The sequence below is a fragment of the Mauremys mutica genome, chromosome 13 (assembly GCF_020497125.1).
Source record: "Mauremys mutica isolate MM-2020 ecotype Southern chromosome 13, ASM2049712v1, whole genome shotgun sequence".
In the NCBI taxonomy this organism is placed as follows: Eukaryota; Metazoa; Chordata; order Testudines; family Geoemydidae; genus Mauremys; species Mauremys mutica.
The window spans coordinates 2,578,837-2,592,414 of record NC_059084.1 but is presented as its reverse complement, the minus strand read 5'-3'; the positions used below and the strand labels follow the sequence as shown (position 1 = coordinate 2,592,414).

Here is a 13,578-nt window from a genome sequence, read left to right as displayed (position 1 = left end):
CCCCTACAGGGGCAGCCCCCGGGCTGCTCTAACTCCCGCTGGGCTGGCTACGGCCGCCAGGGCCTAGTGTCGTGCCTCTCCATCCGTCCCTTCTCCCCAGCCCCGCCCGCGGCAGGGCCTGCGCGGGACGGGAGCTCAGCCACTCAGCCGGGGGCGGGGGAGGAACACGAGGACCCCTGCTGAACCTCAGGAGCAGGGTTTCTGGGGCGTGCGTCCGGGGGCCCCTGGAGTCGAGGGTACAATGGGTACGGCTAGCAGGGAGCGTGGCACGGCTCCCCCCAGCACAGCACCATCAGGCAGGGCCCGGGCCCCTCTCACACGCCCTGGGGCGACGGCAGGGCCGCGGGAAGACGGGACCCCAAAGGGAGCATTGGCCTGCAGCTGTGCTCAGCGCTGGGGCCCAAGCCTCACACGGGGTCACAGGTCACCAGCCTGCAACGGCCCCGGCACCGTCTCTGCCTGCGTCAGGCTCAGGAGCCAGCGGCTGCAGCCCCCCCCCCCTTCCTCCCCTGCCTGAGCCTGGCTGCGTCAGGGACTCTTACGGCGCCTCCGGCTCGGGGGGCGTCTGCCTGGGAACTGGCCCCCTGCCAGCCTGCTGGAGGGATCCATTCCAGCCCACGCAGTCCTGCCGCTGAAGTGGTCAGGCCTGAGGGCTCGGCTGGGAGGGGGGCTTGGGGGCTTGAGCAGCGGGATTTCTGGGTGCCCCCTCGGCGGCCGCGCGCTGGCAGGAGGCGGGGGGGCCCTGCAGGGTGGTATGTTCTCCCACAATCCCACGTCTGTGCAGCTGGGTTGTTCTAGAATAAGAGTCTCTGCTGGCCTGGCCGGTGTGTGTGCGCTGGCCCCGTGCCCAGAACCCAGCACAAGCTGCACTTCGGGGACGCCTGTTGCCTCCATTTCCCAGCTGGCTGCAGCCCGCCCTGCCTCGTCCTGCAGTAAGTACGCACGGCCCTGCCTGCTCCGGTGCCAGCGGGGCCAACCGAGGCAGCCGGAGGCCCAGCGACCTGGCACTGCCCTCTCGCGTCAGGCCGGGGGCTGCAGGATCCACAGCCTTTCGGGCCCGGGGCTGAGCCACGAACGGAGGGGTTTGGGGTAGGGACATTGAGCGGCTGCACTTTGGCGAGCAGGCCGGCCCCCGGCCCCATGGCTGAGCCCTCTGCAGAGGGCAACGGGCAGCTTGCACCCCCACTGCCTCGGGTGGAAATCGCCTGCAAACCTACCTGGCCTCCCCATGCACCCCTGGGGCTGATTCTGGGGAGGGGAGACGGGCTGGTCCCTAAGGCAGGAGAGGGGCCGTATCTGTAACTCCACAGGACTGAAGGGGCTGCCCAGGCTCCCCCTACACTCCAGGCATTTCGGGGGGGGGGGGGAATTCCTTCGGCTCTGACATCAGCATCTTGTGCACTTGGGTGACCCCCAGGGTGGGAGCAGCCCCGGGCCCCACTGTCCCCGAAGCTGGCCAAGGGCTGGGGGCTTTTGTCCCGTCCCTGCGGACCCGTCCCTGTACCGTTGCCCGTGTGGGTTAGCTGTGTCCTGCTGCTAGAGGTCAGCCAGGACGGGGCCCTGCCAAGTCCCAATCGCCTTATTTAGCGCGTGGCAGCAGAGTCAGCTGCGACGCCCCGAGCTGAAGGGCACGGAGCCCTCCCCGTGGCTGGGCACAGAGCTCCGCGTGCCCAAGCCCGCAGCATGGGGGCCACGGGCCTGGCAGCACCAGGCTGGCATCGTGGGGGGGAGCTGCCATGGCAGGTAGGGCTGCCACCTCTGAAGTACAAAAACCCCAGGACATCCGGGATCGTCCTGTGCCCATACAACCGGCCAGCGGGCAGGGTGCAGAGCCGGCTGGCAGACTGCCTGGCACAGGGACGAGCCTGGGAAAACCTGGCCAGGTGGCACCCTCACAGCAGCTGAGCCTGCAGCAGGCAAGCCTGCTCTCCTGCCCGCCCCCCCGCCCCGGGGCGCGAGGACACCGGCTGCGCTCCTGGGCCCCGGGAGCTGGAGCAGAGGCTGGCGCTAGTGGGGAAGAAAGCTGGAGGCAGAGCAGCCTGGTACATCACAGGAAAATGAGTCTTGTCAGGCACGGGCTGGAGCGGCTTGCAGTGAAGGCAACGAATGCCTGGAAATGCACTCGCTGGCTGGGTCTGGGACAAGCTGCCCTGGCACTGCAGGGACCAGGAGCAGGGACGCTCTGGCAGCCTTCAGCCAAGCCTCTACGGGCCCTTCCCAAATGCCAATGCTCCCAACACCCCATTCAGGTCTTGCAGTTGGGGAAACTGAGGCACAGAGCGGGGGCGTGCCTAGCACAACGTCACCCAAGGAGTCAGTGGCAGAGCCAGGAACAGAACCCAGGTGCCCAGTGCAGTCCTGTGCCAACTCCCTGGAAGTGGGTTCAGGATACAGTCCTGCCTCTTTCCAGAGCAGTTACCTGAGACAGGATCCTGCCCCCGTTCGCTCTGGAGCATTCTGTGCTGGGGAGGGCCGGGCAGCACCAGGGACGATCCCTCCCGGCCCTGCCACCAAGGGGCACCAAGAGATTTGAGGCCAGCTGGGCTCTGCAGCCCAAGGCCTTTCACCGTGAGCCTGAAGCTGCCATTGGGGAGGGGACGTGGTGCCAGGGGACACTGGTCAGCCAGGCTCCCACCCGGCTGCCAATCAGATGGCACCTTCCCTACATCTGGCCTGCTAGGGACACTCCCCTTGCTGCTAAAGGCTGCGCCGGCAGGATGATGGTGAGGAGATCGAGGATTCAAGCAAGCCTGGGATTCTCCTGGGTGAGGGGGCAGCCGGTGCGGGTCCTTGGGGTGCAGCTGGGTGGCGCTCTCCCGCCTTGGACGGCACAGCACAGCCCCCCACGTGACAGCAGTGCCAATGCTTTGATCCCCAGATGCTCTCGCTGCCGGCCCTGCGCGTGGGCACCCTGGCCAGGAGAGGAGTCCTGGGCGCTGCCAGCATCAGAGCAGCACATGGCCATAGCGGACATGGTAAGAGCCCTCCCCTCACCCAATGCCCCTGCAAGCCAGCCCTGGAGGTTACTGGCTCCCCGCCTGCCGTTCTCTTGGAGGCCCCCACTGGCTCTGGTTTCCACGTCAGGCAGCCGGGACTGCTGGCCCGTCGGAGGCAAAAACGCCTGGCCTCAGGCCTACCCTGCCCTTGAACCCCTGCGGCTGGCTCAGGTGCTCGGCCTGCAGGACTGTGACATTGCAGAGCTCAGGCCGGAGGGGACTCGCAGACCCAACGGTGCCTGCACAGCCGGAGCCCGAACATCTACACTGCACTTGTAGGGTCCTGCAGCCCAAGCCCTGTAAACCTGGCAGCTGACTCAGGCCACTGCAGGTGTGTTGTTCAGCGTAGACCCAGTTATTCCCAATACTACCCTGAGTGGCCAACCCTACACTGTGGAGAATAGGGAGTGGATTCCTTCCTGACCCCTGCCTGCAAACTGCTTCCACCCTGCAGCATGGAACTCGGTGCCTCTAACCTAGCACTTACCCAGCATCGGTCTTTTCTAGGCCTCAGAGCTCCCACTACATGGGTGAACTGTAGCCTGAATCACTGAACATTTTGCTCATAAAATGATGCAATTCTCTCTCCAGTCCTGCTCCGGTCTGAGGCTGATCTCCCCCAGGGCTCAGCCCACCAGACCTGGCTGAATTCCTGGCCCTATCGAAGGCAATGGGGGTTTTGCAACTGACGTCAATGGGGCCAGAATTTCAGCCCAGTGGCTGGAGCTCTTCACTGAATTCTCCTACGGCAGCTATTTGCTTGCTCCAAAGTGCTGATATTGCAGCTACTTGTGAGTCTCTCTCCGGTAGGGATGGGGCTACTTGCTAACTTCCGGGCTCTCACAGCGTCCTGGTTCCGCTGAGCCCCTGTGGGCCCTAGCGACTAGAACAGACTCGGGTGTGGAGTGCTGGGGAAGGCCCCCACTGGTACCCGGCACAGACGGGAAGCTGGGCCTGGGCTCTTCTCTGGGATGTATAAAGGGGGCCTGAGAAGGCAGTGGGCTTTACTCCTCCTCTTCTCCTCTCTGCACCTTTTGACATTAGGGTCCTATGTGGAGAAATGAGGCCACCCCAAGCATGAAAGTTGAGCAACGCTGCAGGGTTGGGGTTTTTAGTCAGACTGCAGCAAAGGCTAAGCACACATTTAACTTCAGTGAGTAACTCACACTTGGGAGAAAGGAAGTCTTTGTTAAAGATTCAATTAAGTTGTGAGCACTCGCCCGACACGTCCTTTAACACTAGCCGCAAACTCAGGGAAAATCAGAGGTCATCTACTCTAAGCCCCTGCACTGAGGCAGGACTAATATTAGCTAGATCATCCCTGACAGGTGTTTGTCCAACCTGCTCTTAAAAACCTCCAATGATGGAAATTCCACAACCACTGGGGGTAATTTGTGCCAGTGCTTAACCACCCTGGCAGTCAGGAAGTTTTTCATGATGTCTAACCTAGGTCTCTCCTGCTGCAATTCAAGCCCTTTACTTCTTGTCCTGTCTTCAGTGGTTAAGGAGAACAATTTATCACCCTCCTCCTTGTAACAACCTTTTATGTACTTGACACTCGCTGTTATGTGCTCCTTCGATCTTCTCTCTCTGGACTAAGCAAACCCAATTTTTTCAATCTTCCTTCTTCTGCCATGTTTTCCTTTAATTGTTTTTGTTGTTCTTTCCCCAATTTGTCCACATCTTTCCCGAAGTGCGGTGCCCAGAATTGGACACAATTCTCCAGTTGAGTCCTTATCAGTGCTGAGTAGAGCGGAAGAATTACTTCTTGTGTCTTGCTTATGACACGCGTGCTAACACATCCCAGAATGGGTTCTGCAACAGTATCACATTGGTAACTCATATTTCGCTTGTGATCCACCGTGCCCCCCAGCTCCCTTTCCGCAGTGCTCCTTCCTAGGCAGTCATGGCCCATTTTGTATGTGTGCAATTGCTTATTCCTCAAGCGTCGTACGTTGTATTTGTCCTTATTGAATTTTATCCTATTTATTTCTGACCATTTCTCCAGTTTGTCTAGATCACTGTGAATTCTAATCCTGTTCTACAAATTGCTTCCAACCCCTCCCAGCTTGGTATCATCCACAAACTTTAGAATTATACTCTTTATGCCATTATCCAAATCATTCATGAAGATATTGAACAGAACCTGACCCAGGACAGATCCCTGGGGGACCCCACTCGATAGGTCCTTCCAGCTTGAATGCAAACCCCTTTTAACTATTCTCCAAGCACAATTTTCCAACCAGTTTTGCACCCACCTGAGAGCAGGTTCATCTGGGATGTATTTCTCTAGTTAGTTTATGAGGCGGTCATGTGAGACAGTATCAAAAGCCTTATTAAGTCAAACTATATCACATCTGCGGCTTGCCTCCTATTCACAAGGACTGTTACCTGGCAGAAGGCTATTAGGTTGATTTGTTCGTGACAAAAACGTATTGACTGTCACCTTATTTTCTTCTAGGTGCTTACAAATTGATTGATTGATTGCTCCATTATCTTTCTGGCACTGAAGTTAAACTGACTGGTCTATAATTCCCTGTGTTGTCCTGGTTCCTCTTTTTATGCCATTTTCCAGTCCTCTGGGTGCTCTCCCATCCTCTACTGCTAATGGCTCAGAGATCTCTTCAGCCAATTCCTTGAGTATCTAGGAAGCATTTCATCAGGTCCTGCTGACTTGGAGACACCTAACCTGTCTAAGTCATTCTTAGCTTGTTCTTGTATTTTAGCTTCAGATCCCGCCCTACTTACCCTGATGTTTGCTAGGTTAGTCGTCCGCTCGCTGCCAGCTTGTATGGTGAAAACAAACAAAAAATGCTTCGGCCATTGCTGAGGGTTGTTATTGTCTCCTCCCCCTCCCCCCATCCTTGGGTCCTCCTGAAATCAGCAGCGTAAAAAAAAAAAAAAAGAGAGAGAGAGAAAAAGTTAAACTCTTTGTAGCCTCCCCCTCCCCTGCTCTCTCCAGCAGCTTTAAAGCGCTGTTCCCAGTTTATCCACAAGATGGCACCAGTGCCCATTTCCCACAAACTGCTGCTTGTTTCCCCCTGTTAACCCCTTAGGTCCTGCCCCTGTTAACTAGTTGCTGCGTGGACCTTGCTCAGCTGGAGCATGGGAATAAGACTTGTCAGGGTCCCCGTCCAGCCCTGGGCCGGGGCGGAGGTGACACTGGGCAGCCCCTGTGCAGCTGGACGCTCCCGGCTGGCCGGCCCTCCTCCGGCACTGAGGGATGGGGGGCAGCGGTAGGGATGTGCTGGGGCTTTGCTGAGGCCGGTCTCTGCCCTCCCGCTCTGCAGTGGCGACTCAAGAGGACATGTCGGTGCCCCAGTACTACGACAAGCGCAGCTCCCCGCTCCCCGACGTCCCCTACCACAAGGAGCTGGGCGCGGAGCAGAAGGCCCTGAAGGAGAAGGAGAAGGGATCGTGGAAGCAGCTGAGCAACGAGGAGAAAGTGGCCCGTAAGCAGGAGGGGGCGGACGCCCCGTTGCTGGGGTGGGAACAGGAGAGGGGGGAGGTCATGGTACCGGAGGGGGGCGTCTGGTCAGTTACCTCCCCCCCATCCTCTCTGCGCAGCGTCCAGCTCCTGCTTGGGGGCTGGAGGCTGCTTGGCGACCGAGCAGGCCTGTGTCTGGGACCCAGCGGGTGCAGGGAGGGGCCGTGCTGCTGGACCCAGGCAGGCCAGGGCCTTGGAAGCCAGCAAGGGACCTGGATCAGGTAGGGGCAGGAGAACCTGGTGTCGTCCTACAGGCCCCAGGCCCCATTCTGGCTGAGGGACGGAGGTGCTGGGCTATTCAGAGACGTTCCAACCAGCTAAACCCCACAGAGAAACCATAACCACCCCTCTGCTGGCCATGGCATTAGAGATCTCCCCAGCCCGGCATTCCTGTAGCTCTGCTTCATTGAAAGGAAGAGAACTCTGCACCCTCCATTGCCTTTGAGCGTGCGATTGCTGAGAAACAGCCCTGGGCTCCCTCGTGGTCCGTACCTGGAGCCCTGGGCTTCTGGCGTTGGCCGAGATCAGCACTGGCACATGCAGAGTTGGATCCCCCCCTCAGCCCCCCTGCGATATCCCTCGCTCCAAGCCCCATCCTGCAAGCTGCAGCCTCCCCAGCCCTGCTGGCTTCAGCAGGAGCAGAGCACGCCCAGCATCTGGCAGGGTCAGGCTCAAGTCATCTTAGCTCCCACAGGTGCCAGGCCTCCAGGCGGCGATGAAACCCCAGTGCCCGTGGAAATTTTAGCCCAGGTGTTTAAGTTGCTGAGGCCCAAAAGCCTCTGAAAAGTCAGAGCCAGGGAGCAGCTCCCTCCCCTTCTGCTGCCAACCCCCCTGTAACTTGCATTCTCCGCTCCACCATTAGTTGACATACCAGGTAAACCAGCTGGTGTAATGCCTTAAATACGCTGCTCCCCCAGCTGGAGTGTCTGCCAGGGAGGATGCTGTGTCACCCCAGAATTCTCCATCACAAGAGGAGCCAGCCCAAGGCAGCCGGCCATGTATCGATAGTGCTTTGTCCTGAGCAGGCAGCAGCCGAACAGTTAAATCTGTTCCAGGTCAATGCATCTAATCACTGGGGAGTGAGCAAATATTGCACCAGCCTGCATCTGAGCTAACCCAAGGAAGCTCTGTGCACATGACAACCTGCTGGCAACAGCTATTACACTGGGACAAACCTTACACTCAGGAGCATGGAAACACCAAACCCCAGCTCCACTGCATGAAATACGCAGGCTGCCCCTGAATCCTCGGCTACACAGGAACCAGCACGTGGCTGAAGGGCTGCAAGTGGGGGACAAGAATCCACCACACAGATCAATGCAGGTAGCCACAAAGGGCTGAGTAACAGCGGTAACCACGAACTGGACTCTGCCCTCGTCCTGTTTACAGCTGAGCAAAGCAACTTCCAGGGTCTTCCCTCCCCTAGGCCATTTCCCTTCACCATCGAGAACTTAACCCTGGCCTTGGTGCTCTCAAGCGTATCAGTGCCTGAAATGCCCTGGGAAGCATCATCACCACTGCAAAGCAGCCGCAGTGAGGTGAAATGACTTACCTAATGTCCGATAGTCTGTAGGTGGCAGAGCCCAGATCTTCTGCTCCCAGACCACGACCCAACCACTCCAGCCCCCTCTTGCCAGCATGGTTCTGCCACCGTTTCCCCGGTCCAGGTGCAGATGGGTTTGTCTCTCTCTTTAACACCATCACAGACTCTCCAGGGTGCGTCTCCAGTAGAAAAACTAGTCCCGTTTTCAGCACTGGGCCAGTTTCATCTTTGCTGCCCTCCGCAGTAGCACTAGTGTCATCACCATGGTGCTTAGCCCTGCTCAGAACAGTGCGAGATGAAGAGACCCCGAGCCCTGGCTCCACCGTTGGAGCTGCACCCGTGCTGACAGGACAGGAGAGCTCCCCAAAACAGGTTGCTGTGCATGGGGCTTCATGCTTACCGTGTTGGAAGCAGGCGCTGCCCCACTGTTAGACCAGCACGGCCGGCCTTGGAAAGCAGACATCTCTGCATTTGCCAAGCAACAGGAGCCGTTATCCTGGGACAGTATCCCAGGCCCTGCGATTTCAGTGCTCTTCCCATCCGGATTCATGGGCTAAAAGCTTGGACCGTGTCTCTAACCCGCCTGTTAACTGCTGTCCAAGTCCTGCCAGAGCAGGCCTGACAAACCAGACAGCTCCCAGGAGGAAAAGTGGGGTGGGCCGTGCAAGGGATGGGGGCTTGGCCACAGGAATAGCCTGTGGGAGCAGCAGATGGGATGAGGGGGGCAGAGGGGGCTCTGAGGTTAGCAGCCACCACAGAGCCTTTGCCAGAACTGTCTGTAGCTCCCTTTACAGACAGGCACCCTCTAGGCTGCAATCTCGGTGCTCCAGCAGCCCCCGGGGTGGGGGAGCGGACTGGCTGTCAGAGTGGGCTGAGGTTCTATGGGGTGCCTTAGCCTCACTCCTGTCTCTCTAGTCTATCGCCTGAAGTTCAACCAGACCTTCGCAGAGATGAACAGGCCATCCAGCGAATGGAAGACGGTGCTAGGAGGCATCTTCGTATTCTTTGGCTTCACTGGATTATACGTGTGGTGGCAGCGAGTCTATGGTAAGGGGGGATGGACCGTAGGCTTGTAGGACAACACGTGGGAAGGCAAACGGGACACAGCTGGGGGGCTGTAGTGACAATCTACTGCCTCTGTAGAGGCTCCCCCTTCAAATACCCCCCCAATCATTGTTCTAGGGGTGTCCTCATGTTCCCCTGCCCAGAACTTCCTGCCCCAGCCTGAGCTGGGGTTTGTGACACATCATTCGAAACCTGGCTCTGCTGCCACCCAGGCCTGGACCTGCTGCTGGCCACGTGCTCTGGCCTGGGGCAAGAACTAGCAGTGCATGGAAGTGGCTGGGGAGCGAGGCCCTGGCTTCTGGCACTGGGCACAGAGAGCTGGCGAAGCAGAGCTCGGAGCACGGCTGTACACTTCGATCCAGCCGGGCATGCCCTCCAGTGGGTCTGCTCTTAACCCTGCCCACCCAGGCCTTCTACAGAGCTGACACCTAGATCCTGCTGGGGCATTGGGCCTCAGATCCCCTGAAAACCCCCTCTGGGCCCTGCTGGCCTCACCCGCGGTGCACACGGGCTGCAAGAGCCCGAAGGTTTCCTAAGCCCCTTCTTTAAAACAGCACCAGGGACAAACAGCTGCAAATATTCCCCCCAACCCCTCCTGGGGAAGCAGCCTCCAGCGTAAGCCACCCTTCCCCCAGCAGAGGGCGCCGGAGCCGGCACATCCTAGGAGAGGCCTGGGGCCGTCCCGCTGCCCTGGGACCACGCGGGCGTGAACAAGCCTGAGCCCAGCCAGCTTGTGCCCCTTGCTGGGGGGCCGGGCAGGGCCGGGTGCTGGGCTGGCCTGGTGCCCACGTAATGCCACTGAGCCGGCCGGGAACTGGGCGGGGAGGAGCCGCCCATGTCCAGGGCTGATCCCATGCCCCGGCGGGAGGGGAGATGGGGAATAACGTGGCCACGGCCCGTCGGGTGGAGAACCAGGCAGGCGGGTGCTCTGAGCTCTCCCCTCGCCGTGTCCCCAGTGCTCCCCCCGAAGCCGCACACCCTGACGGACGAGTGGAAGGCTCAGCAGGTCAAGAGGATGCTGGACATGCGCACGAACCCCATCCAGGGCTTCTCCGCCAAGTGGGATTACGACAAGAGCGAGTGGAAGAAGTAGAGGGGCCGCCTGCAGCGCCTGCACACTGCCATTCCCGAGCAGCAAGGGGCCAGCGCTCTGGGGAGAGCAGCTGAAGCAAGGCCACTCTTGCCCGGCTCCCCTACCCCCACCTTTCGCTGGGCTGCCAGCCCGAGCCCCCCCACCTGACCCCTCGTGCCTTGTCCGCAGCTCTCTCTCTCCTGCGCCAGCTCAGCTGTGCAGCCTGGTCCTGGGCAGTGAGCTGGCTCGTCTCCGCCCTTCCCCTCCCTGGCCCACCGGGGGATCCGGCCCGTGGCTTGGCCTGTCTCTGGTGAATGAGCATTTGGCACTGTCCGGCCCCTGCTCACATGGAATAAAACACTACAGTAAATCCGCAGTGTGCAGCTTCTGTCTTGTACCTGACAAAGGGGACGGGAGGAGAGACCCACTGGTTCTCAGCCCCTGGGTTCCTGGTAACTTCCCCCTCAGAGCCTCCCCCTGCGCAATCCACTCCTGTCCCCCAGGGTACAGCGAGGAACCTTCGCCCTCGCGCAGTTCCTTAAAGCCTCACCTGGCCAGGCCTACTGTCCTCTCCAGTCACCCGGTTCTTCTCCCTTCCCTGCTCCAGTTCTTACCTGCTGCGAGGCAGAGATCTAGGCCTGTGTTCGTCTATGGAGAGGAGCCAGCCAGGGTGGCACCCCAGCCCTGGGCACTGCAGGACCCCAGGGGCTAGTGTGCTCATGGGAGCATTTTAATGGAGTTCTGGGAGCACAGGCAGCTCCATTCCTTCTCCATCCACCCAGGCTGTGCAGTGGCATTGGGCTCAGGTCTCACCCCTGCAGGCTGCTCCAGGTGAATCTCTGCAAGTGTAGTTCATTCACTTAGCGCTGGCCAGCAATCCTTGCGGCTCTGGAGCAGGGCGAAGGGTACTGGGCTTCTGCCTCAAGCACCCTCTGTGCCCAGGGGGAGTAAGCGACTCATCTGAGGCAACGAAGGGCCAGAGCGGCTACTGGAACCCAGGCAGCTGTCGCTCGTAGTGCTGGGCTCTGGCAAACCAGCTATTTCACAGAGGGAGGTAGGGCCATGCGGGCACCGCTAACCCCTACATCAGCCTGGCCCTGCGGGGCTTGGATAGGCACCTTCTCCACTCGGACACACTGCTGGTGCATGCGGGCTCCTCGAGTGTGGAAAGGGGTTTCAGTGCAGGCAGAGCAGAGAGGACACAGGTGTTTCCACACAACAGCGTCTCCACCTGCCACCAGCGGGGCTGGAGTGGCTAAAAGCAGCCAGTGCCCTGTCTACACTAGCGTTGCACCAGTGGGTGAACTGAAGACAGGGAGAGAGGAGGGAGCGGCAGTGGCCACATTTTGCAGGTGGCCTCTCAGTAGGGACAGGGCCCTTCTCAGCAAAAATCACAGAACTCCACAGCTCCAACCACAGAGTTTATTAATAGGATTGAGCCTCCACCTGCAAATCAAAGCATTTCAAAATGCCTGCCACAAGCTGTGTCGGGAGTGACTTTCGCACGCAAAGGACTGGGTGGGCCTAACCCCACACTGCCCGGCCAGCACCGTGAGAGGCTGAGTCAGGAGCTGAGAGTGCAAGGTGGGTTCTTAGTGTCTGTGGGGACCTGCTCTCTCGCCCCGGTTCTCCTTTGGGGGCCTGGGTGGGGGCCTGGGGCCCGCCCCTGCAGGGTGATGGGGGAGCACTGTCAACACATAAATACAGACATACAGTTAACAAAAATAGTATTAGAATATTCACAAATGAATAAAAACTACTCTCAGGTATTTACAGCAGAGCACAGAAAATATGTACAAGGAGCAGACACCTGCCAGGCCTGTCGGGCGCTGACGCTGGACTCCCAGGAGACGGGGGATGTTTCAAAGCCAGCGTCACGTTAATGCTTCAGGGGGATGAAACGCCCGGCAGGCACTAGCAGGGTCCAGCTCCTCCTCAGCAGCTTGCAGGAGAGAACAGTGCGGGGCTACAAGCGGCACAGAGGACAGCCCCTCCCCAGCCCCACACCCCCCATGTGGAGGGAGGGGAGGGCATGTCCCTGTGCTAGGAGCAGGAGATGCCCCGCCCCGCGAGGAGGTGAATGCACACTGGAGATGGAACGGCGGCAGGCCCAGTATTAAACCAAACGCTGCTGTTACTCAGGCAATCCTGAAAAGCACAGCAGGTATCTGAGCGAGCGGGAGCACTCCAGGGGAGTACCTGCCACCCTGGAGCTAGCAGGGGGCCATCAGGGCTCTGAACACTGCCCTGCTCACTGCTAGAGCGTGGGGCCAGACTTGGAACTCAGCTAAGTGGAACTATCAGGAAGGTGGGCAGGGGCCTTCCTCCATCTCCAGCCCCTTCTCTCCCTTGCCAGCTGGGCTGCCTCTGGCCGTGCTCTGTTCCAGTGTCCAGCTCCTCCATCCCCTGGGAGAGATCAGCCTCCTACTTTGCCCCCGGCCCAGGGACAATGATGCTACAGCTCCCTATGGTTCCCTATGGGGCAGCACTCACCTCCGCCGCAGTCTCGCTTTGCTCCTCCCACCCTGCCCTCCCGCACAGCAATGAGGAAAGAGACAGACTCTGCTGCTACCCCAGAAAGTGTGCGTAGGAGGGGGGCGGGGCAAGCAGTCCCACCACTGCTGGGGCAACCCCACCACTGCTGGGGTAACCCCACCTGAACTCTTACCAGGCCCTGGGCAGAGCAGTGTTTACTTCTGCCCTTGCTGCAAGCTCCTCGGGCAGCAGCCACCGCGGGCTCTCCAGAGAGCGACGCTAGCAGAGGCAGGGAGCAATTAGAAGCCAAATGTAAACACCTGCCATGGCACTGCTGCTGACACAGTGTTTTTCTCTGTCCGTGAGTCCCCCACCTGGCACTAGCTAGGGGACTCCCAGCAGAAGAGCAAACCCAGACATGCCTGGTCCCCAGAGAGTGGGAAAGCACTTTGCAGCCCCAGGCCCATGCTCGGAGCAGCCGAGCCGAGGAACGCGGGGTACCTGCTTGGAGTGCTGGGGTGCGGGATCGGGTGCTTGCAGCATGTAGGGAAAAAGTGGCAGCCTAGGGCAAAAGGGAAGGAGGCGGCACAGTGTAAGTCACTGCAGAAATCTACATTCATAGGGAGAGAACAGCACGAGGATCCCACTGTGCCCATGCCTGGGAGCACAGAGCTGGGCCTGACACCCGTCCTAGCAGAGTGCCCTGGGCTGGGCACAACCAGCGTAGAGAAGGGGCCTTGGCCTCTGGAGCTAGACACAATGGGAGAGCAGATCTGGGCGCATGCAGCAGTGCACGGCTCTGGGAGGAGTCTCCTGCAGCACAGGGGAAGGATTAGGACCTTCAGGGCTGGGGAGACACCTACTGTAAACTCTATCCCTTAACTAGAAGAAATGGTTTGAGGTCTGCTAAGGGCAGACCCGGGGCCCTGGCTGCACCTAA

At 59.5% G+C, this 13,578-nt stretch overlaps 2 protein-coding genes across 3 annotated transcripts in view; one reads left to right on the top strand and one right to left on the bottom strand.

Annotated features, from left to right (window-relative positions):
- Positions 1–740: 740 nt before the first annotated feature.
- LOC123348291 lies at positions 741–10,539 on the top strand. Of its 2 annotated transcripts, none has more exons than XM_044985806.1 (5): positions 741–932; positions 2,879–2,975; positions 6,287–6,448; positions 8,942–9,073; positions 10,048–10,539. In XM_044985806.1, the coding sequence occupies exons 2-5, from the start codon at positions 2,879–2,881 to the stop codon at positions 10,182–10,184; spliced, it is 528 nt and encodes a 175-aa protein (XP_044841741.1). In that variant the 5' UTR covers positions 741–932; the 3' UTR covers positions 10,185–10,539. The 2 variants fall into 2 exon arrangements, with proteins under 2 accessions (XP_044841741.1, XP_044841742.1); XM_044985807.1 differs by lacking the exon at positions 741–932 and adding an exon at positions 939–1,089.
- A 1,032-nt stretch (positions 10,540–11,571) lies between these two features.
- The window catches only part of BCL2L1 (BCL2 like 1), a 34,815-nt gene continuing 32,808 nt past the window's right edge, over positions 11,572–13,578 (bottom strand). Inside the window, exon 4 of the transcript XR_006573163.1 lies at positions 11,572–13,200. The gene's annotated coding sequence lies outside the window, so the exon portion shown is untranslated. The remainder of the gene's footprint in view (positions 13,201–13,578) is intronic.

Bases quoted from the DNA above. Each gene is read 5' to 3' on its own strand.
- LOC123348291 (XM_044985806.1), top strand. From the start codon at position 2,879: ATGCTCTCGCTGCCGGCCCTGCGCGTGGGCACCCTGGCCAGGAGAGGA. The intron at 6,449-8,941 runs GTAAGCAGGAGG...CTGTCTCTCTAG, and splicing joins CAACGAGGAGAAAGTGGCCC to TCTATCGCCTGAAGTTCAAC. The intron at 9,074-10,047 runs GTAAGGGGGGAT...CCGTGTCCCCAG, and splicing joins GTGGTGGCAGCGAGTCTATG to TGCTCCCCCCGAAGCCGCAC.